Here is a 24,283-nt window from a genome sequence, read left to right on the forward strand (position 1 = left end):
GAGCCACTGCATGGCACTGGCAAAGCACCACCGTCCATCCTTCCCTCCAGGGCTTTGCAGCTGCCTGAGCCTTCAGTCAGAGCATGTGGTGCCCTTGCTCCAGGAATGTCAGGGTGGAAGCACATCCCTTCTCCAGACAGCCCCACAAGGAGGTGGCAGCGTGCTGCCGTGCTGTGACAGGCTGTGCTGGAGCAGGAGAGGGGCCATGTGCTCTCCTGCCCCAGGAGCTGCTGGCCCTGCCTGCCCTTGCAGAGCCAAAGCAGGCACCTCCAGGCAGGAGCAGACCGGCACCTGATGGAAACCTGGCTCCCGTGCACAGACCAGGGCCCTGCGGGCTGTTGGGCAGTGCTGCAGCGGTGGGGGAGGCTGCACGACCTCCTCCCCATGGCCTGTGGCCAGGGCAGGCCCGCCGCGCCACAAGGGCAAGGAGCGCAGAAGTCAATGACTTGTAAGCCCAGCACCTGGCCACCTCCTGTGATCCAAGAGAGCCTATTTCATCCTTTTGAAAGGCTGGACCACAGACCAATCCCATCCAAAGTGGGAATCTGTACCAAGGCAGACAGGACTTTGGTCAGGCCCTTCCCTCCTACCTGCCTGCAGCCCCAAACTTGCACTCAAAATCACACATGGAAGTCTTGCAAAGGCTTCACGTTCAAAAGCATGAAAGCTTGAGAGTGTTTGACCTTATACGGCGTTATATCAGTAGCTCTCTATTCGCTGCCTGTTCTCCCTGTGGAGGTGACCCAAGTCTGCTTGTTCCTGTATACCTCTGTGCAGTGCAAGCTGTCATCAAGCGGCGGCCAGGTACCTGCAGCAGTGGGCTACAGCCGTCACCGACTGCTCAGCAGCAGGAAAGAAGGGAGAGCCCTGCTGTCCAGGGGAGAAGCTGGCTTAGCAGAGCTGCCCACGCTGTTTTGCTTTCCTTCCCTGACTGGCACAGCTTGGAGCAGCTGGACACCCTGACATTGGATCTGTTTACCCTCCTCGGCTGAGCAGCATTCTCCCCTGCAGCAGATAGAGCTGCCCTTCTGTCTGGCTTAACACACTGAGCTGCAACAAGAAGTGAGCCCTGGTGCCACGCGAAGCCTTTGTGCAAACCCAGTCATACAACCGAGCTGTTCAGGAAAGAGAGCAGCAGGGCAGAGCTGCGCAGAACAAGTTGAGCTTGCAAGGACTGAAGGAGGCACTGGTGTGTTTCAGGCTGGGAAAAACCTTCAGGCTTTTTTCCCCTGGTGGATCCAGGAGCTCTGAACAAGCAGCTAACTATCTGGTGCCTTTGTTTCCTCCGAGAAGGTCCTGTTACAATGAGTGAAGGCAAAACACATACCAATGCTCCAAGAGTCCTGTATAAGACGATGACATGCAGTTGTGTTTACACACAACAGGCAGAGATGGCCAAGAGCTCTTCACCAGAGTGGGGTACCAGCCATGCTCTCCTGCCTACATTCAGGTGGGAGAGGATGCTCACCGGCTCCTGCCATCCCTCAGAGCGAACAGCCGAGAGTGCTTTTCCCATGGCTGCTCAGGAAGCTTTCGAACCAGCTCCTTGTGCTGGACCCCTGAGGCAGCTCTGGTTTCTAACCAGCTGCCAGGTGCCATTGAAGCTGTCCTGCTTTGGAGCCATGGAGAGCTGGATTGCTGCTGCCAGAGCATTGCCATACCCAAAACTGAGGGCCACAGTGCCCAGAGACATCCACATCTGCACAGCAGAAGGGGACTGGGAGGATGTTTAAAGAAGCACTGGTTCCTGGTGGTTTGGAGGCAGCAGGGCGACTCTGACTTCTGGAAAACACCAGCAAGAACAAATACCACAGAACTTATTCCAGAGCAAAGTATTTGCAGCTTCAGACTGCGTGAAACCCAGGGGAACCTGACACCCTTCCCTGCCCCAGAAAAAGCTCTGCAGCATGTGACACTCCCAAATCTGGTCGACAGCATAAGGTTACACTGCTTTGGGGGTGCCTCGCTAACTCTTAGCTCCCTTGCTGGAGCAGCTGAGATAGATTGAGCTGTCAGGCTGACAACACCTGGCCTGAGGGTGGGTACCCTCTCCTCTGAACACTAAGGTATGGCACTTCACGCTGAGTGCCGGCAGACCTAGCTAGCCAGCTGCTCCAGCCAGCCTCCAGCAGCCATCTGCTGACCAGAGGACGCCATGTCACTGCAACGCAAACCATGGGCAGTTACTAGTTTTGGCCACCCCAGTCAAGCCCATCTTCACGCTGGCTGAAGGCGGCCATATCTGCAGCCAAGGCACCATCCAGGGAAGAGCTCTAAAACTGCTGCCTTTTACTGCTAGGGTTAAAGCAACGTTGCTTTCTGGTAGCTCAGCGCTAAGCTACCAGGGAGCAATGCTTGAGCATGCAGAAGACTCGAGCTGTGAAATGACACACTAACATTGACAAGTCCTCCATTGTAGCACACAAACCAGTAAAGGATTTTGCTGTTTAGTCGGCAACTTCCAAAGAAGAACTTTCACAATTGAGTCTAACTGCGTACTCTGCTGGAGGACAGGTCTGTATAACATTCCCCACCCCAAAGCAGAGTTGAATGGATGCTGCCCAGTGCAATTTATAGTAAGCTGTCCGTGAGTGCAGGCATACAAGAAGAGTTTCCCTGAAGTATTTATGATTAATCCATTAGAAGTTTAAACTACAGCCAAGTGTCGAGGACATACTGACAAAGCATGTTCAAAGCATGTATAAAGTGCTGTTATGAAACACTTGCTGAAATATTAAAACAAAATGGCTCTTCCAAATTCAGGCCTGTGCAGTGGGCGATCGGCACTGTCACTACATGGCTGCTCAGCTGACTCGCATCGGGTGCTGCCTCTCAGCACAAGTGGGTCACAGCAGCAGCGGGCATCGCTCCTCCCCTGCCAGCCGGCACCTTCAGCTGCCTGCGCGGCACTGCTGCTGGCAGCTTGTGCTAGAAAGGTCTGCACTGAACTGGCCGATACACAGGCACAACTGCCCACTAACAATTCAGGGCAGGACTGAGACAGGAGAAGGGACCGCAGCCATGTCAAGACCTTTCCAGGACTCACCATGGGTTTCGGGGGTGTGCCTTTCTGTTAGAAACAGTGAAACAGCACTGGAAAGAGACCATGTCCTTTCACTCCCTTCTGCTAAAAGCTGGAAGTCATGTACACCAGCAGCACATTGTGGCACAAGTACGTTTCTGCAGCAACCCTCTGAGAAAAAGCTGTGTTTTTCCCCATGCAGGGTGTTACAGTACTTTACCAAATCCATTCACCTTCCAAGTTCAAGGAAAGCCCAAAGAATACCACTTGAAATACACATTTGAGAAGTCGCTGCCTTCCACTGCAGAGTGCCTCTCCCAGAGAGAGCAAGAGTCTCAAGAGGGCAGCCACCGCCAGCCCAAGGGAGCTGGTGCCAACCGCTGCTGCAGTTTGAGAGAAAATACAGTCGCCACTGGAAGTTTTCAGACTTTGAGAGCATGTGGGCAATACTCAAAAACCACCACCTTTCCCTTACAGTTTAAATTTAATTATTACTTTCTTTGAAGCTTCATCAATGCTTCAGAAGTCATAGCTCTGTGGCTGTCACCAGACAAATTGCCAGAGAAACTTTAAACACAGCCATACAGCATTAATACTAAAAAGCTTTTCTCATAAACCAGTTGGGTGTGGGGCTTATACAGAAGATAAGAGCAGAACAGGTGAAGGTTGGTCAACTATTTACTTACAGCTACCAAAGTGCATAGGGTAAAAAACAGTTCAAAGGAAGGCTAGCCTCTCATTGAGCTGGAGACATCCTATACTCCTCTCATCTTGGACACTGTGCAACCGAACATCAGCTTCAAAGTACTAACACAAACACAAGAAGTACCCAAGGAAATCAAGAGTGCGTGGTAGCACCTTTATCCACTCTTCCCAGCCTACATATTAGCGCTACCTTAAATGCAGAGGATCCCCTGAACAGCATAGTAAGAGACAGCATAACAAAACCCTAAGCACTTTACTAAAACCTCTAAAAAGACCATTTCATCAGTAAGTCTTGCACAGCACATTACAGATGCAAGCCACCCAACGTCTTCCCAACTCACTTCAACCAGCTGTTTTCCATTAATAGAGATCAGGTTTTCTACTGGAATAGCTTTGCCAACAAAACCCCAGCCCAAAATATGTCAATTAAGGGAACTGCTGGTTTTATATGCTTCTTGTCAGAAGCCTGAATGCCTCCAAGCTACAGCCATCCAGTTTGCTGTGGCAAGCCTTACTGGGGACTTCATTAGCTGCTTTGTGCCTCTCTTTTGTCCAAGGTCAGGCACTCCAAAGGTCTCCTATGGCATGCCAGGGTCCTTGCCACTATGAGCAGAAGCCCATTAGCACTTTGGGACTGGTGGTCCGATAGAGAAGAGAAATAAAGGCAATTTCTCTCAGAGGCACTAGACAGCACTCAGTTTTAGGCTCAAGTTTTGATGCTTCCACTGTTTTTTCTAAAACAGGATGGGAGAGGGTGTAAGCTGAGCAGACCCTCCCATCTTCTAATCAACCTTAAAGAGCGTAGATCACAATGAATCACACTTACTCCGAAAATGGTAGCACTCCCTGTAATCACACAGTACCAGCCTGCACAATCCAGTGCAAATAACTCCCACTTTGTTTTTAAAACAAATACTACAATACCTTGTTATTTCATGTACAGTCTGCTTTATCTTAAGCATACACATTTTGTTTCTTCTCATACCTAATTGATACGTTAATCATTAGCTCCATGAGGGAAAGGCATGAGCAGTACTTTTCACACGGTTTGGCATAAGCTAAATCGTGACCTCAGACTGTAATGCTCCTTATCGCAGTGCTTTACTGGGACTACAAGGATTGCAGTACAAGGATACCAGCTTTGATGACAGAACCAGCCCATCCTGTCCCAGGGCCCGGGCACAGACACCACTGTTAAGGTACCAACTTACCCACATGGGGACCCTCCCTGGAAAGCAGGCAGCGATGGTGCCCTCGAGCTCTGCAAGCCCTCCCAGAAGTCTTGCTGCATGTCACCAGGGGCCCTGGCCCTTGTCTAGGTATTTCAGGTATGACAGCCAGGCAGACAGACAGCAAGCAAAAGCCCACTTCAGGCAAGCCAAGGGGCAGGCTCAGCCAAGAAGTCAGCCGCCCGGGGAGAAGCGAGGTGCGTGCATCCCCAGGGTTGGCCCAGCCCAGCACCAGCCAGCTGCGGGGACTCTTTCCTCTTCCTAAGGCGAGAGGGCTAGGAGCATGAGAAAAGCAGTAAGTCTTGAAGTTTTACATCTTCTTTAGCTCCAGCTGTGCGCTAGCACACAAACCCACTCTGCATGCAAACAAGTTAGTTACACTCCTAGCTGCTGTAAGCTATTAGGCAAGGCCTGGAGCACACAAGAGGAAGCAGCAACAAGCAGTTTACCAACAACTGCTACTGCAGACCAAAAACTCTTCCCGTATTATCTGAACGGCTGTTTGCCATAGTAACAACTGTTCAAAGCAGAAGTATTAATTAATACCACAGTCTTCTCATCTGGGAGGAAGCATGCACCAGAGAAGGGACCAATAAGTCTTTTCCCACATGTGAATAAAGCGGGTTTTAATCACAAGACACTTCTGCACCAAGAGCTTTGTTTTCACTTGTCCAGCCAGCAAGCAAGAAGTCTTGCTTAAAACTGCACAACATCATTTTAATAATAATTTCTCACAGCGTTAAGTGCTACCTGCAGCAGACTGCTAAGTAAAGTCAGTCTGTGCATCTGGTTCTACCTTCAAAATATTCTTACCCAAGTCCTTTGAAAGTCTTTCCGTTCAGGATGGAGGCCAGAGAAGGGAAAGTCAGCACAAGGGTGTTAGTGGCAGCCAAGCGATGAAGAGGTGACACTGGCTAGAAATCAAGTGTTTCTGAGCCGCTGTTTGGGGTGCGCACTTTCCGTCTGCAGACCCAGCACTACAGGAGGGAGGAACACCCAGCCCTGACCTCCCAGACAGCCACATGTCCTGGGGTAAATCCCACGCAGGCAGCAAGTGCGAAAGAAGAGATTGCATGACTGGGGAACAGGGACCCTAGGACTTCAACTAAAACTTTCCTACTAGCTGCCAACAAGGCTCCTCTCTGCCCCAGGCCTCCTCCCTTGCCCACAAGACCTCCAGGGCAGAGCCTGGGCAAAGATGAGATCTAACTCCCTTGGCAAGAAAGGCATTTAATTCTTCTTTCTCCTCTCTGGGGATATTTGCTTTTGCTTAACAGCTTCACGCCTGCCACATCACATTCCTCAGCACCTCAACTCCTTCCTGCCCAGAGGCTTTCACTGTATGGACAGTCTCTACTGACACCATATTCGGATTTCAGAAAATACCTTAGCACACTCCTGAAACTGATACCAGTCAGAGCCAGATGGAAATACAATAGCCTACTTCCAAGCAAAAATATTCCAAGGTTGCAAAATGCTCAGAGCAAGTTTCACAATCCCCAGCTCCAAACAGAAACAGCTCTACTGCCAGAGCCACCTGAGCAAAAATCAAGTATCAAGGAAGCAAACGGCCAGTGAGTACAGGTTGCTTCACCTGCAAATCCCCTCTGCCACCAGACAGCTGCTGCTGACCCAGCCCAGGTTTCAGCCTGTCCTCAAGCAGAAGTGACTGATCTACAGCTACCCACACCGGTATCAGACCTGCCCTCTTCCGTGGCTGCATGACTATATGCAGCAGGTTAGGAAAATTCGTGCCTTTCAGTTCCCGCAAATCTGAGCAGCTCTTACGGTCACCCTAGAGAGCTGTTTCAGCTTTCAGGGAGCTGAACAGGCAACACATTTCAGGGAAATTACCGTGCAGCTGTGCCAAGTGAGCACTTTCCAGAGCCAATGCTGCATTGGTTGCATTTCACACAAGGATGAAGTTGTTCCCCTCTCACAGACTGCATGTGCTCCAAGCATGGGTTATGTCTGATCATAAACCAGAAGATTTTCTTGCAGCTGAACTCAGGGCTGGGAAAGAGGTGAACTTCCTCACCTAAGCACACAGGGATAGGATTCAGAGATCTCTGAGATAATGGAAGTGATACTAATCAGCATTTATGGAGTATAGATGTGCCCAGAAAGGATTCAACGTCTGTAAAAAGCAGGGCTACAGGCACTCCTTATAGGAGAAAAAGCATACCTTATGCAGTAAGTACTCAAATTCTCTACAAGGTGTCAGCAGGCATTGGCTAGCTCTCCAAAGCACTATAAACCCCATCACACAGGTTAGAAAGCGTACAGGAGACAGGTCACATAAGAAACCATCTTCCCCCCAGCTCAAAAGTACAGTAATTCAGGGCTTCAGACCCTTCCAGTTCCTTCTAGACTGCAAGAGATGCAGAGACATCTCCCAAAACTACAGAATTTGAGAACTTCCTCTAACATTTTTTTTTAATCAGTGAAATCTTAATTTACTGTTAAAGCAAGGAGGCATTTTCCACCAAGTCAACTGCAGGGCTAAGAACAGCACATTACTCAGCTTGAGTCAGCGTTTTCTTTGAAAATCATCATCAGTCCTAGATTTAAACAAGACCTGGCTTGGAGGGACTTACACAGCAGAAATGCAGTCTTAGAAGGATCTTGCAAGAGTGTTCTGGGTGACAGACAGGAGGGACAAAGTCCAGTTTTAAATGAAAGGGAACATGCCACAGTGAGTAGTCGCTCAGGATAGCAAGACTCTCCTTGAGCAGTCCCCCCAGGGCTCGAGTACCACAATCTGTGCAGCACTTGCAGTGCTGGAAAAAGGCTTTACACAATTTGCTTTTCACCCAGGCTAGGTGCCCAGCTGACAAGGACTGTCCAGAACAGCAGCCTCATTTAATTCACTCCACTACAGAGCCAGGCTTAGCCTCATTTGTCTGAAGCATGTTTTCAGATACAGGACCTGAATTTGGAAAACCTTTTCTTTGCATCAGGCTTTTCTCAGATTATCCCCTCCTTGAGGGTGAAAAGCAGCGAAGATGAAGTCAGACATCACTGTTTGCCAGCAAACAGCCCCCACTGTTTGTGCAGTCAGCTGATGCAAGCCAGGGACAGAGCGGGATATGATACAGCAATCTTGGGGGAAAGAGAACACCAGGTTTTAATGCACACTACAGTATGAGAAGCAGATAAGAGGACAACTGCCAAGTGAGATTTTTTTTTTTTCTGGCAGGACACCAGCTGTCTGGAGTTGCAGGTCCTGAAGGTACAGTAACAGTTAAACTAAATGCTCTGACAGACTGCTTGGAAAGTGTCAATATACAGAGAGAAAGCCTGCTGGAATTGCTACATGCTGCCCTCCAAATAAACTTCTGCTGGGGAAGGCTCAGCTCAACATGGTTTGAGAAGCGAGGGGGTAGCCTCTGAAAGGCACCAGAGAGCCTAACCAGAGCGATTAGGATTCCCTCCTTTCCACACTGAGACTTGTAAAGAGGAAAAATCCACCCCTCTAGCAGAAGGCAGCGACTGTATCTAGATGACCTGTTTATTCTTGCAGCTGGCCAAACATTAGGAGGCAGGCAGCATCACTGTGACTATTGCTCTTATCACAGCTGGCTTTGCTACAAGTAATCAACTTCCAGCAATGAGATTTCCACCCTGTGTGTACAATAGGTCAAACGCAATAGTGAGCTTTGTTTGCCTTTGGTTGGAAGGCAGGCTACTGACAGAGCCTGGTTCCCTTTGGCACAGCACGGAATAGCCTCATCCATTACGTTGTTATGTATTGATGGGGAGGGGGGGAGAAATTAAGCCGGCTAAATTGCTAACATCAGCTCGTGTTTTCAAAATTAGTATGTCACTTCGTACTTTGGCTCATTCCACTTCTTTTTAAAGCACGCCATTATCAACAGCATTACATTTCACCTCTAATTTACATAGACAAGAAAGTTCCTGCGGACCAGTTCAGCAGATACTGTGCTTTCCTTATGCCAGCTGACACTGAATTATTCTATAATGAAAATACTGGTGGGGAAATGAGATATTTTCTGGAATGAGATATCTTCTTCCTCCTAAGCAAGCCCCTGCTGCTCAAGAAGACGCAGCTTCTTACGCGGAGCTCCACGCAGGCGCTGCGCTCCTACTGCTGCGCATTTCCCAGCTTTGTTCTGGTGCATGCGAGTTCCCTCTAGCTACCCAAAGCATTGTGTGACACCGAATGGCAGATCTACAGTATTCCAGGAGCTCGCGCCTGGACAGACTTCATGTGGACATTCATGAAGAGAGCCCTCAGTTTTTACAGCAGGAAAGATGCAGACAGAAATCAGCACAAGTCAGTTCACAGAGCTAGGAAGCTGAATCACATACCCTTAAGGGTAACATCCCTCAGGCTCAGCATATAAATTACCAGCTCTAAAGGTAAAGGTCAAGTTGTTTACTTCTAATGAACAACAGCCAAGTCAGTTATTAGCCCTTGCAAGATGCAAGAAGTGTTGCTTCTTTGGAGACTTTGCTGTTGGTAGCCTGTGCAAGCCCAAACCCCAGCTATCAAAAAAACAAAACAAAAAAACAAAACCATGGCCATGAGGTCTTCTGAGCCACCGCAGCAAGTCACCTCAGAGAGCCTCTCTGGCTCGCTGCTCCTCCACCTGAAGGAGAAACATCCGCTTCAAGGCCTTTCACACCCAATAGTGTTGAGGTAGCTAGGGTGTCTCTGAGGGGGTGCAAGCTCGCACATGCTGGACTGGTCCATCCACTCTGCGAGAAGGGATAAAGGACCACCAGCTGCCATTATCAGCTGCGGTGTCTCTCTTCTACAGTGCTGTAATACATGGGAGTCATATGGCCAACACCACTAAGTCTTAATGCGTAAACCGCAAGCTGATTTCTGCAACTCAGACTGGCATCATGGCTAACTAATCCTACGCAGACAGTCTAGAGCGGAACATACTTGTTCTCCTTGTTCATCGCTGTTTTGGACTGCACCTTCCTCCAACAAGCCTTTATATATGTCCCCCTATTCAACTGAAAAGATGACAACATCCTCCCTCTCTCACCTACTTCTAGCAGAGTCATTACTCACTTAACAGTAATAACCTTCTCTTTCCAGCCTAGATGTTACCTACCCTTGCCAAGCATGACCCCAACAAGAGGGACCGAACTCTCCAGTCTGGGCTTACAGCTCCCACCTCCTGAGGACATGGAGGAACAGGGGCTGCGGCTGGGGAGAAGCATGGCTGCAGCACGCACGCCACGCACAGGCGGCGTAACTCATGCCAGTGCTACTCAGCCTGAAGAGTCCTTCAACAGCAGCCTCTGAAACAAGGCTCAGTGGTTCACGGGCTCTTCTGCAGCATGGGTGAGAAAACCAGTACTAAGTGTAAGCTGTTTCCCTGTTACATCTCAGATGCAGCTTTCTTTTTAATGCAGAGAACAAGCCATATGAGGTTTTTTCTTCTCCAAGGGCCAATTGGACAGGCTATGTCCATTGCTACTCCAGACAGGCCACAAATTGTTAGATTAAAAAACACCATCACCATGAAATGCTACTTTACCATCAGATTTTGAGAGCTCAACAGTAATTATTTCCATTTTTGTGATCCACTCAAGACCAAAATATGATGCATACTTACTTCCACACATTTGCACACCGGCTACGATCCACAAGATCTGTAAGAGCCCACTTTGCAGTTTGCCTACACAGTAAAATAACTTCAAGCATAAAATTTAAAGTATAGCAAATTTCCTAGTTTTCAGTGTGGACACATGTTTGTTCAGAAATACTAATGCATTACTTGGAGTAGCCTAATTCATTAGATTAAGCAAAGTGATCTAGGAGAGCAAAACACCCACTTTGAAAGGAGAGCATCCACACAGTAGCTCTTCCCAGATAACTGCTTGGAAACACCACAAGAACTGACAAGCAACACTAAATCATGCCAGACCAGCTAGGCAGACTGTAATGATTTGATTAAATTTAGACGTCAATTTTTTATATTAGTGGTTCAGCCACACCAACAGATAGATTTTTAAAAAAAATTAGCTTTTTTAGGGACATCCGTTCTATATTACACACTCCTGGAGGTCATCATTAAACAAAGCCTTATTGAAAGCTCTCTCAGAAGACTGCTGTTAGTCACAGGACAAAGATCAGGTTCCAGTTTGACAGACTGGCCAAAAAGGTGCAAGGGGGAAAAAGGGTGTTTAACAGAAGGAGAATCAAGAAAAACAAAAAGCTTTTGCAGACAATCATGAAATTATAGCCCTGACTTCATTCTACACATGTTAATAAATGTTTTTGTACGCTACATCCACTTCAGCAAAAGCAATGCAAATTGGAGGCTCCCAAGGTGGATTCAGAGAGCACGCATGGCTACAGGAAGGCTGTCCAAAGACAGGACTTACCAGAAGATCTTTGGTTTGTGGGTTAGGGTGCTGCTTCTACAGAACTGCAGTTGTGTTACCTTAGGTTTAACAACAAAACCATGCCTCCTGCAGCATAAGGCTGGGCTCTCAGTGAAAAATGCACTCAAATACTTAGCTACTTGTCCTCTCCAATTTCCCAGCCTACTCCTTTGTGTTGGTCCACAGGTTAGCGAGCAGAGACCTGATCTAAGCAGAGGACATTCAGTGTCATCAGTTCCCTGATCCAGTCTGAAATGAGATCCTTTAAGCCTCCAAGGCAGCAGATCTGGCTCAAAGCCAGACTGTCCAAAGCAGCAGACCCACTCTCCCTTCAGCTTCTCTTCAGCATATCCCTTTTCATGGCTATAGCAGCAAAGCGACACTTGCACTAACCAAAGATGTTCTACGTGGGAGACTAGGAATTTTTTTTCCTCCCCAGTACCAAGAGATGCCTGTTAGCCACCCCAAAACTATGCGCATTTCCCAAGGCAAACCCTGATTATACTTTGAGTCCATGTAGCGGTAGTGGTGGGAAGCATCACCATGCTGCTGCCTCCTCCTTCTCAAGGGCAGACCCTTGAGGTTTTCGCTCTTTTACAGAGGAAGTTGAACTCATGACTTGCACTCATTCAGGTTTTTATTCACTCACACCAATTGTTCGCTGCTTATATTTGGGTCTTCTGGCCAGACCCACACCAGAATATTCCTGACATCTTATATCAGCTATAAATCCAGTGCTTTTATATACACTGGTCCAGTAGTTCACCATTTTAGCCAAGAACACTGGAAAAAAAAAGTTCTTGAAAATGTCCTCTCCACAGTTCAGCCTGTCCACCCATCTATGCCAAGTCTCCTTTGGATTCACCGTGGTGAAAAACTCTTGCTGGGAACTTCTCAAGTTCCAGCTTCCCAAAAAATGAGGGCTTTTGAAAAGACCTTTGTCACAGCGCGCTGCTGAGTCAGAGTAACATGAAGTGGTAGAGGGGCACAGCAGGCAATTATCTCAAAATGCAGCAAATGTGTATAGACCTCAGTCCTGAGCAGGCCCCAAGTGCAAACGCACGTTGTACCAAGCCACGGCAATAACAGTATGTGGAGAATGACCTTAATGTGCAATGGCCAAAGACAGCTTCGCGTAGTGGCAAAGGCCTTGGGGGAATTGTCTGAGTCCTGACAATTTTCCAAGTGATGTCAGCTTCGATACCCACTTTATCAGCTGGTCTTTACAGCAGCAGTACCCGAAGTGCTAGTACCATACACAGCTGACTTAGGTTTCGATTTGAGGTACATGTTAGTCTCCTTTCTTTCCACCCAAGGTTAGTCTGTCCATGACCATGCCAGACACACCCAGCACATACAAACCCTGAGTCTCCTTTCCTTCCTGAGAGCAGCTCCCACCTAAAGCATAGTGGCTGGACAACACCTCCACAGAAGTGCTCCCCACACACCCTCCCGCAGAACAGCCGCGTTGGTAGCTCTGGCCACAACCTCTGCCATCCCAAGGCAGCCAGAACAGCTATAGGTACTTAAGACTTTTCTCAGTAGCTCAGGTCTGTTTGTGATATTCAGTGCAACAGAGGAAGAAAGATGATGATGGTTTCTGGCTTCCCAGCCTGGGTGAGTATCTTTGTCACTGAAGAAGCCTGAAAGAAGGCACTGGAGTTGGAATGACAACATGAGTCCCCATGCTGATGGTGAGGGGGTAGTACACCCCCATGATGTACGAGCACAGATTTTAAAACCAAAGCCTGTGAAACACTGACAAGAATAATCTTGGTCTCTAGGCAAGTGTGCTTACCAGCAAGACATAGAGTAACCAAAAAAATCCAAGCTAAATCCTCCTCTTTCCAATGGGGACCACACCCAACCTTGCCAGAATCCCAGGGTTGTTGAGGTTGGAAGCGACCTCCAAAGATCATCCAGTCCAACCCCCCTGCTCAAGCAGGGTCAGCTAGAATAGGCTGCCCAGGACCATTGTCCAGCCAGGTTTTGAGTATCTACAGATGGAGACTCCACAACCTCTCTGAGCAACCTGTGCCAGTGTTTGATCACTCTCACAGCAGAAAAGTGTCTTCTTGTGTTCAGAAGGAACCTCCTGTGTTTCAGTTTGTGCCCATTGCCTCCAGACCTGTCACTGGACACTGCTGAGAAGAGTCCAGCTCCCTCTTGTTCATTCCCTGCTATCAAGTATTTATACACGTGGATAGGACTCCCTGAGCCTTCTCTTCTCCAGGCTGAACAGTCCCACCTCTCTCAGCTTCTCCTCATATAAAGATGCTCTGGTCCCTTAAGCATCTTCCCGGCCCTCTGACAATTCGAGCCTGCACCAAGCACTGCAGCGAGCCCCACGAGAGCTATGGGTGCCAGAGAAAACCAGCATACCATATTGAGGGGACGCGGAACACAGCTAGCTGCCAAGATAAGTTACACCATCCTCCTTCCCTTCCCCAGAAATCTGTGTTTTTCCACAGAACGAGAATAGCTTCAGAAAAAACCAAAAGCCCAGGAATGATTCCAACGGCACTATTAGATCACTTGGACAGATACTGATGGCCTCAAGAAAACTGATGCACATTAATTCGGTAGGAACTGTACATTTGAATATTACAAGCTTTAACTGTGTAGCCTTCGGTTGAAACTTACCAACCAAAAGACAGGCAGAATGAGAGTTGTGGCAAATCTAAAGGCAGCAAAAAGCATGGATAACAACCTCAGCATGCGGATTCCCTTGAGGGATCAGCATTAAAGACATTCAGCAGTATCTTCCAACAGCCAGATAACTGTTAGAGACACAACAGCAAAATAAAGCGGCAAAACAGGCTATAAACAGAATCCCTACTTCAAACAAGTCTCCACCTCCCCCAGCCCCGTTAGGGCCAGACGCTGGTAACCATATTACTTCAAGGTCAACATGTACTCATGCATTTGCAAGCCAGAAAGAGTCACGATTATATCGCACCATGGCTGCTAGGCATACCTGTGTTTTTAGGCCCATCTGCATACACTGGTCCTGGAGGCGGAGGTGCATTTTGCCATCCATACTGGGGATAACCTTGATAACCTGGTTGGCCTGGCTGGTATGGCCCAGTAGGTCCAGGAGGGTAGCCTGGGTACGGGCCAGGAGGACCACCCGGTTGCTGTGCATAGGGCGGGTAAGGGGCAGTCGGGCCCGGGCCGGGGTAAGGTGGAGGATTTTCGTAGTTCATGTGGGATGCAGAATCTCTCCTGCAGAAGAAGGAAAATAAACAGAAGAACTGGTTTGCTTGTCTGCTTCATCCATGACCATATAATTCCCATTTCAGATTGCTCTCCTGAGGACCCTACATTAAGTGTGAGAAAGAGACCTCAAAATACCTGGTCAAGCAGTGAGTTTATTTTTAACCCTATCACAGGGGCAGAGACTGAGTTGAACTGATTTCTTTTAAGAGACATGCGTTTAGCTCAGCAGCAGAGTAACTTGCTGCTTTCCAGTCATGCATCAGCTATTCACCCTAAGACATTTAACAGTCTTCCAACTGCAAAGCAAAATCCTCTGCTTCCGCTCATGATTAAATCGCTTTTAAGAGAGATTTAGAAGTGATTACTTCATGTTTCTGTGAATATTAAAAATGAAAACCATGCAGAAATGCAGACTGTTCCAGACATGTTTGATAGCCTTGACAGGAGAAAGAGTGAACACAAATGTCCATTACACTACTGCTAATTGTTACAAGCATAGACCAGCACTCTGATGACACTGTAACCCAGCACATTCCGTATTCTTCCAGTAATATGCAATTGAATCATTAAGCAGCCACAAGCAACCAGGACCTTGGACTCAGTCTCATTCAAAAAGCAACATTAAAGATACCTCAGAGAATTATGTTCATAAAACCTATCTAACATATTACTCATGGTACAGCCATCAAAAGATGAGACTGTCACAATAATGCAACTTTAATTAACCTCTAAGCAGCATGACTAAGCAAACCATTTCTTACATTAGGTTTCTGAAGCTTCTCCCTGTTTGAGAAACAGAAGTGTCCTTAATACCATGTGTTCAGGAACCATCCTGACTGAAGTAGCTGTACTCTGCTATTTCCTTTTACCATTACAGGGTGCAGAATGGTCACCATTTCCTCTTTGCTGCACACCTCCTCCCACACGCCACAGGCTTCAGGGAGAAATACCAGGAGCATAATTTGCCTCCGCTGAGGCTCGCTGCTGCCAGCATGGAGCAGAAGAGGCTGACAAGCAGGATCCTCTTTGGATGGTGTTGGAAAGGGCAAGCAGTTGAGTTAGACTGACCTGGATGCTCAGTATTGTGCACCCACTCTTGGGGGTGTGCAGATTTTGAGTCCAGAGGAGACCATTAGTGCATCTAGACTGAGCTCTGGCATGACGCAGATTAAAGAATTTCACCTTTGTAACTCTATAGCAAGCCCAGAGCAGTCATCTGCCGGGCAGAAGCCAAGTGAGTCAAGCCTCTGGGGCTATGTTTAGCTACTCAGTCCCTGACAGTGTTGAAGTGAGCTTCTTTGTTTATGGCTTGCTATTTCATCACCTCAGAGAGCACTGACTGTCCCTCCCCAGGGAAGGATCCCTAGTCTCTCTGCTTATTTACACGTTACTCCTGCCTGAACGTCGCTACCATGATGCTCGCTGCTGTACAGGCACCATGGGGCTCTCCCACGCATGCAGCCCCGTCCCACTCTCACAGTAACAGCCAGTCTGATCACACACCAGACCCAGGAGAGCATTGCCGACTTGAAACGACTCCAGAGGCGCACACCAAGGGAACAGGGCTGACGTCCCTCCCACAACGACACCGAGAAGCCCTTCAGTCTCGGCAGGCTGGGTCTTCCCAAGCCTCGCCAGCCTGCAGTTGTCATTCACCTGAATTCATTCTAACGCTGCTCTTGCTACGCAAGCCAGGCACAGTCCCAGCTAACTGCTGAGGCAGTGCTGTTACCTTTCAAATGGTATTTCTTAATGTCTTTGACAAGAGTTTTAACTGTTTAACGAATGCCAGGGATTAGAGGAATTTTATTTATTTTTATTCCATTGCCAGGCCAGCCAGACGGCTTAACTGCTCATTTTAAAACTGACAAGCACAACATACGTTTAACTTGAGGCTCTTTAACCACCGTACTGCACTGCAATGCCTCTACCAAGTCTACAGCGAGGAAATTCTCCCTTCAGAAAGCCAGTGAAAGGCAGGCAGCAAGGCCTACAATGCACTTCAATGCAACAAACTAGAGAATCGGGACATAATGGGTCACTATTGTTCATCTAACCCAGAAAATTATCCCAAAATAGCAGCCAAAAGCAAGTTCCCAGGGAAGAACAAGGCCAGAGTGAGTGCATGTTGCACATACCTACATACTGTTGCACGTGGCAGGGTAACCATTTGGTGCCCAGGCCAGACAGGGCCCAGGCAGCCAGCAGACCCCTGTGAACTCCCCCTGAGTTTGCTCAGCCTCCCTGAGCCAGCGTACAGCCGCAGTGCCCGCCCCCGGTGCGATGGGATCCAAAGCTCTGCTACGTGCCTTGTGGAAAACTGCCTCCTGCCCCACCAGGGTGACTGCAGGAGGTAGGGATCAGTGGTCACTCTCCTGAATTTAGGGATTCACCAAACCAGGGAGGAGGCATGTGGGAGCCCCCCGTTCCAGGCCGAAGAGCCCCAGCCCACTGTCTGCTCTTCGGGCACGAGCCAGCCCCTCCACCCACCTCCTTCTCTGAGCCCCTCCAGGTCTGTTCTAGACTGTAAGCTGGCACCCTAAATACATATATATGTGTCTGTATATATATATACATACATATATATATGTGTATGTATATATATATACATACACACACAAGGCATTCAAAGGCAGCAAACCGCAGATCATGTTTTTTGTTTTAAACCTTTTGTTAAGAAGGGGTCAGCTTGCTTTGGTGATCATTGCCAAGCTCCAGCAAAGAGTCACATTCATTACTTCAGTTTTCCAAAAGCCCTCCTATCTAAGAGGATAGTCAGCTCAGCCCATCCTTTCCAGTGAAGTTCAGTGAAGTCCAGTCCCTTCTGTCCCTTCATATGCATCAATTCATTTATTTACATTCAATATACTGCCATTTTAGTGCTGTAGCAAGGCTTAAAAGACGTTGCAATTCTTCAGTTGGCTGTGAACTGAAATTCAGGCAGTGGATAACTTAAACTCAGCCATCACACTGCTTCCTTGCCACAGGGAGTTGTGGCTGAGACCCCCGGGGGCCATCCTCCACTGTCAGGGCTGGCCATTTGTTCCCTTCAGTACCCAAGCGGGGAACCTGGCCACTATCCTGTTGCTGCCTGGTTTCTGTACAAGCACCCAGCATGGGACCATCCCAAAAGCCCTTCAGAGAGCTGGTACAACTGGCGGTGGAACCACACGAGCAGAAGAGCATCTTTGCAGAAAGGTCTGAGATGGGTATCAGCCCTACAAGGCTGTGCTTGGTAAAGCTTAGAAACCACTCAAAGAGCGTGGTAAGATGAGAGCCTGGCTAAAACCAACAGCCATGGGGGGTGAGTAAAGAAAACCGCACACCAGCAGCTCTGCAGAAAAGTCTGAGAAACTGGACAGAAGGAGTTAAAAATTCAAGTCTGACACTGGCTTGAGCAAACAGGGAAATGGTGGCATAGGGAACAAGAAAGAAACACCAGCACTCTTTGTTTAACAGCTCCGTGTTAGCCACGTCAAAACAGTTTTAGAAGAGGAGGCAGGTTTGAAGTGGATCTAGTAACTGAGCTTCTGCCTGTTAATGCGGGACAGGAGAAAACTGGAGAGTCTACTAAAAGCCAGAGAGATGCCTGGGCAGAGACCTCAGAAGAACAACAGAACAACAGAAAAGATGAAGAATGAGATTAAGAAGGGCATATTCCACCAGGGCAAAAGTTACTTTTCCCCTCAAAGTTGAGGGTAAAGTAACACAACTGAGATTAGGCAAGAAGTAAAAGACAGCATCCAGCAAGAACACTTTCAGCAGCAACTGTATTGGGGATTTAGCTGTGATGAATGAGAAAACTCCTGAAGAATTTACCAAGGCATTCAGCAAACCAAGGAGATGATTGTGGAAACCAGGTCCTTGAGATCCTAAGTAGTGCTTCTGTCCACTCCCTCCCCGCTCTGCCTCAGCTGTGAAGGTCAGCCTTCTCGCAATGGTCTTTGTCCCCAGTTACATTCTCGGGAAGAATTTTTCCTTGTCCCCCACTTCCACTATCAGCTACTGCCATGCATATACCCTTCCCTGCTTGCCCTTTTTGAACTGTGTGACAATATTTAGATTTTCCTCATTCTCATGAACTCACACAAGATTTTAATGTTTACTAGCCCTATTTACTCACCTAGGTATGTGTTTGCAAAGCAGAGCCTTGAATCATTAAGCAGATACTTTTCAGAGACATACTTGAGCTCCTAGTCAAACGTATTATCAAGCTTTGCTGTGGGTTCTCACCCCAACTAGTAATTCCATGTAAGCTGCAACCAAGACCAACTCCTAGGAGCTTGCATCAGGGCTTGTATCTGCGGGTTTCCCAATGAGCACCTCTTGGAGACAAAGCTCGAAAGAAAGAAGCCAACGCATCAGTAAAGCTCTTTGTTTTTCACGGCAGGATCTCTGGAAGACCTGGAGCCACTTACAAGGCTGGTGCTCCCAAGCACCTCTTCTGAGGGCAGCATAATTGTGGCCTTCAAACTGACTGGAGACCAGTACGAATCTGCTCCTACTTGTTGGCATTGATGACACCTTGTTACCTTGGCAGAATTGAAAAGAGCATGCACAGAAGAACCATCTGCATTTTTACACAGTAGGTGTTCACAGCTGCTAATCCACCTGCAAAGAAATACCAATCCCTACAGTTGCCTGCAGGTCAGACCCTTCAAATGCAATCTCCTATGCAAGTGAATCAATTAAATAAAAAGCTGTGTATGTGGGGAGAGATGACAGTCTAATCTGGGTACTGAAACAGTGTTAAGTGCCTTCTGTTGCGTAGGCAACAGTACAAGCAATAGCCCTCTGAAAACAAATGCGGAATTAATAAGTTAAAAAAGTAGATCAGCAGTCTGGAACACCTAGACAACCTTCACCCCCCAAAAAAAACAATTAGCAGATTTTAGGAATTTAAAGGCAAGAAGCTGTTTGTTTTTAGGACAGCAGAACAAGCACCGCACCTCATATGCTGCTCTAGTCATGAGGAATCACATTTTGGGCATGTCAGATATTGATTCAGCTGGGCTTTGCACAGATGAAGATGGAGGGCACAGCAAGAGGCACAGATCCTGAGAAGGGCACCCTGATGTAACCCACCCCTTCCAATGCCTGCAGCGCTAGGAAGTAGTTTTTCAATACAGAGCTCTAATGGAAAGTATATTTAACATCAACAATCCAGCTCCTGGCAACCAGCCTAGAATTTAAATTACATTTCATATGAACAGTATCCAAATGAAAAAAAAGCACAAATGGCTTTTAAATGGCACTGGTTCTGTGTTTCCCTCTTACCAGCTTCTTTGCAAGCTCCATTTAGTGATCACATGAAAGGTACATTAAGGATAAATTGTAACGAGATTCCCTTCTTGCTCAGTTGCTTCCAGGAAAAGCCTCCTCCCAGGTTTGCCCGCCCACTTCACCAGTCAGCACCATCAGCCTAGAGTAATAGCTGAAGGAGAGCTGCACAAGAACTGCACCCACCTTTTCTGACAAAAGCTGCTCAAAACTGCTTTACTTCTCAAAATGCAGGTCTAGGCAGAAGGGAAAAGCCCAGCTTTGTGCTACTGAAGGAAAAGCTAGAAAATGCTGCTTTGTTCAAACCCATTTCCTTAAGAGGTCTCCGGGGCTATCGTATACTCCGCAGTCATTAGGAAGATGTGCATTTCCCCACCTTTATTCGAGTGGCTGCCAGGCGTTTCCTGCACAAAAAACCCTCAGCTGCTGTTCTGAGTGGCTGAAGCCACCAGATCAGGCAGCTCCGGGAGTGAACAGCAGTGGTTTGGATGAACAGGCACTTAACCTTCCAAGTTCCTAAGCCAGGTATTCCCTCCTCCCAGTATCCTCAAAGGCCTCCGCAGGCCTGAAGTCTGCCCGTCTGTGCAAATGGAGAGCGCACCTGATGCGCCAGGCTGACACTTGTGTCCCTACAAACTGTCCCACCTCTCCAGTCCCAGTCCCCTCTCCTGTCCTGCCCTCTTGGCAAAACCATGATTGATATGCATGTTTCCAGGTGATTTTGGTTTCAAAAACCAGGGTTTTGATCAGCTCTAAAGGGCCTGTAGTCATGTTGACAGTATTTGCCTCAGACGCAAAGTCCTTTGTAGAGCTTCGCTGTTAGAGGATCTGTCCTTGCTGCTCTGTCTCCACAGGATTCTCTAACAACACAGCCTCATGCCCACACAGCTGCCAGGATTTTCCTTCTGCACACAAGCTTCAAAGTCTCATCAATTGTTACGAACATACAAAATCTCTTCAGACATATACTCATAATTTATTGCCTGGTTTTCCGGCTTGCAGTATGCTGTCCCCCTACATGTTCTGCATGGCAGAAGGAAGGTACAGTTACAGAAGTGCCTGTGGCAAAACGTACGAAAAAGCAAAGACCTTTACACAGAAATCACTGCAGATATGGGCTTCAGGTTTTGAATGCTTTTGCGTGCACTGCTCTTGTTCAAGTCTTTGTGTAATGTGCTACATTAGCTACTTCCAGAAATACATAAATATATTTTGTTCTTAAAGGGATGTATTAGGACAGTTTTAAGGTGCAACAAAGACCAAAACCAAAAATCAATGAAAACATCTGATTGTCAAGTTAAACTAGACCCTGCAAATAATAGTTAAAGAAGGAAGCTTTGTTGGTCCAACTGAGAAGAGAACGTGAAACAAACAGCATGACTCGCAAGAAAATTAGTAAGCACAGTTAATGCATTCATATGTGTTAGTCAGATGGTGTTCTGGCAGCATCCCAGCAGTGAAACAGCAGTAGTCTTTCATGATAACCTCCCCAGCTCTGATACACTGACGGATTTAGTGGAAGATACTACCCGGACTGCATGATCATTTTCTATCATCTCAAGCAGGAAACACACTGAAGGGCAGCATACAGCTTCTAAGACGCAGTAAGGTCAGTGTGTGCAGACAGAAATACATGCATTTTCTACAGCTAAGATCTCATTACTCAGAAAGATATTTTCATGACAGGCTGGAAAATGGAATGAGACAGATTTTTTTTCCTCATGTTTCCTCACTTTTTCTGCTTTTCCACATCCTACATGCAGTTGTAACACGATGCTTTACTTTGCCTGTAAGAATTTTTAATGGCTGCTTGTCACAGGGCACAAGCAAGTGCCCTCTGATACCAGTTGTCACGAAACCAAGAAAGCCTTTGCCTTATTCTGTCAGAGGCTGAAGAGAAGCTATTACAGTTCAGGGCACTGCCCTCAATAGCTCATGAGACCGAATAAAGCCACAACAATACATTATAATGCTAATGTAGAAATACATCCTTCTCATATGCAAGTCAAGGAAACAGCAGCTTTTGGTTAGTAGTGGTGGTGGTGCCTGGCCTAAGGAATACAATAGACCAGACATTTCCAAGTAGGTGCATTCCCCGAAGCCCCCTGCAACCCTGACGGGCCGTGGGCAGGCACTGAAGCACAGCACAGCTCCCTCTCCAAGAAAGCAGTGCGGTGGCAGCAGAATTCCACATAACCAGGTCCCGGCTGGGAAACGCTCCCTGGGATACGACCTCGGAGGGCGGCACAGCAGGCGCCTGCCCCGCAGCACGGGTGCGAGGCCAAGCACTTCATCCCAAAGTCTGGAGGAAGGCAACCTCTCCCATCCCGGGGCGAGCGGCCTCAGAGGCTCCCAGGCTGCCTTGTGGGAAGCCAAGCTGCAGCCGGCAGGATGCCAAACCTGGCAATAGCGACTGTCTGCTTGAATGACTCAGGCTTCTTGCTATCTTCCCCTATTCCCAAAAATTACTATTTTCTACTCATTGAGCCATACAGTTTCAGTTCAGAGACAGGAAGTTGAGAAAGACACAATCCACAACCGAGAGAGTAGAAGACATCAATATCGAAGGCAGGCACTCGAACCCTGCTCATTCAAGTCTTTGGCTCGCATGAGAAGTTTTCACAGCCCCCTGCTAAGCCTACAGCCACGCCACAGGGAGATCACAAACAGGTAAGAGGAGAAATGCAGACCTGTTTGTTGAAAATCCAGACTTACACAAGCTTGCCCTGCCCTCCTAGAAAAAATTAAGTAACATATTAATCTGATCATGCACAGAACTACCCTGAAAACAGGTAGCTCCTCTGTTTACCATAAACACAGCCCTCCAGGTAATTCTCCATCATCCCACTGCAACGCTACGAGCAGGAACATCGCTGCTTATACTTCCAGGAACACCTCTGTTTTTTTGAGCAGCAAACCACTGCCAATTTTAAATGTCATATGGACCTGGGGAAACACATGGCAGCAAAACACCAGAGCCCTCTCCTCTAACTGACACCGGGGTACCACCTCACAGAGTCTGCTCCGCCCATGTCAGAGCCCCTCACCCATGTCAGAGCCACTCCTTTACAGGACATTCTCTTCTCCTCTTTGGCCTCTGCAGCGAGGACACCCACCAGCCTCTGCAGATTAGCAGTTACTGCTCTCAAATCATTAGGGGAATGACAAATCAGTATTTTAACAAAGATGGCCTTTATAGCACATGAATAAGAGGCAGAGTGTAACAGAGTTGGTGCTGAAGAAGTTTCAGTACTTGGTAAAAACACTATTCTGTGCAGTGCAGAAGATTATTAGCCAACATGCACGCTAATTCCCGACCGTCCCCAAAAAGCACTGAAATATGATCACTAAAATGTATCAAGTCTCAATGTTTCCTGCCTCCTCCTCAGTCTATCTGATATAGTAATAGTATTCTTATCACCCAATGTTTCTAGGAAGAGTCAGGTTTTTTATTAAAGCAACTGATGCAGTTGAAAGAAAAATACCCGTTTTCTGGCACAGCAGCACTTCCCACACCTTGTATCTTGTCACTATATTTACCATAGTACAAAGGAGGAGGCAGCTGCTCCGCACCGTCATTTCAACTCACCCACACTTACTACCTTACCGAGACTTACCCTATTTAGACAATCAGGTTGAACCTTCTGCTTACACAGGTCTCGTAGAAAAGGTGAAAGTATCAAAAGCAAAAAAGCACTTTTTTTTTTTTCCTTTCAGATAGAGTTAAACATGAATCTGGGATGACTAGGACAGATCTTGGCGCTGCCCTGGACAGAGAGGGTGTCCCCGCTGCTATCGGAAGGTGCTGCCAGATCCATGTGGCAGAGGAAAGGAGGTGAGTACTCTCCTTTCCTTATTCTCCTATTTCACCATGACATTTAATTATCCAAATGAGGTCTCCAACAGCTATAGGAACAGGAAATATAAATCTAGGACAACCATAATGACTTTTAAACACATGATGCAGCATTATTATTTTTACTCAGAGTATGCTAGCATACCTCTTGCTCTACACTAAATAAGCCCATTAATATTAAACATGCTCATCTGCTTTGAGCACAGATGCCTGCCTTCCTCTTCTCCCCCCATGTTGCATAAACAATCGCAGCCGAGCAGCACTGTTCTCCCTGATGCACGGGGCGGGAGTGTAAAACCCCACAGCACCCCACAGCCACCTCGCTCCCTGCAACGAAAGCTTGAAAGAGTTTAAAACAACTTTTTGAAAACAAACACATGGTTAGAGCCAGCAGACAGGGAGATACACCCCCAGGTCAGCAGCATGGCAGCCCAGGCCTGCCTGGGGAGCTTCACTGGTGATCCCCCCTCCTGCTCCAGGACAGCGCCCACCCGGCCCGACACCACGGGGACCCCCGCCAGCGGAGTGGCCACCCCACAGCTGGCCTCCCAGGGGAGGGACAGGTCCCGCTCTTCTCCCCAAGGTGTTTTCCTCCTCACCCTC

General features: G+C 47.7%; 1 protein-coding gene across 1 annotated transcript in view; it reads right to left on the reverse strand.

The window, feature by feature from the left end:
* Nucleotides 1–14,560, reverse strand: part of CYSTM1 (cysteine-rich transmembrane module containing 1) — an 18,372-nt gene extending 3,812 nt beyond the window's left edge. The window contains exon 1 of the mRNA XM_009574274.1: nt 14,303–14,560. Coding sequence (XP_009572569.1) covers nt 14,303–14,531 — 229 coding nt within the window. The 5' untranslated portion in view covers nt 14,532–14,560. The remainder of the gene's footprint in view (nt 1–14,302) is intronic.
* Between the last annotated feature and the right edge of the window lie 9,723 nt (nt 14,561–24,283).

This window comes from Fulmarus glacialis, unplaced genomic scaffold (assembly GCF_000690835.1).
Source record: "Fulmarus glacialis isolate BGI_N327 unplaced genomic scaffold, ASM69083v1 scaffold14943, whole genome shotgun sequence".
NCBI lineage: Eukaryota > Metazoa > Chordata > Aves > Procellariiformes > Procellariidae > Fulmarus > Fulmarus glacialis.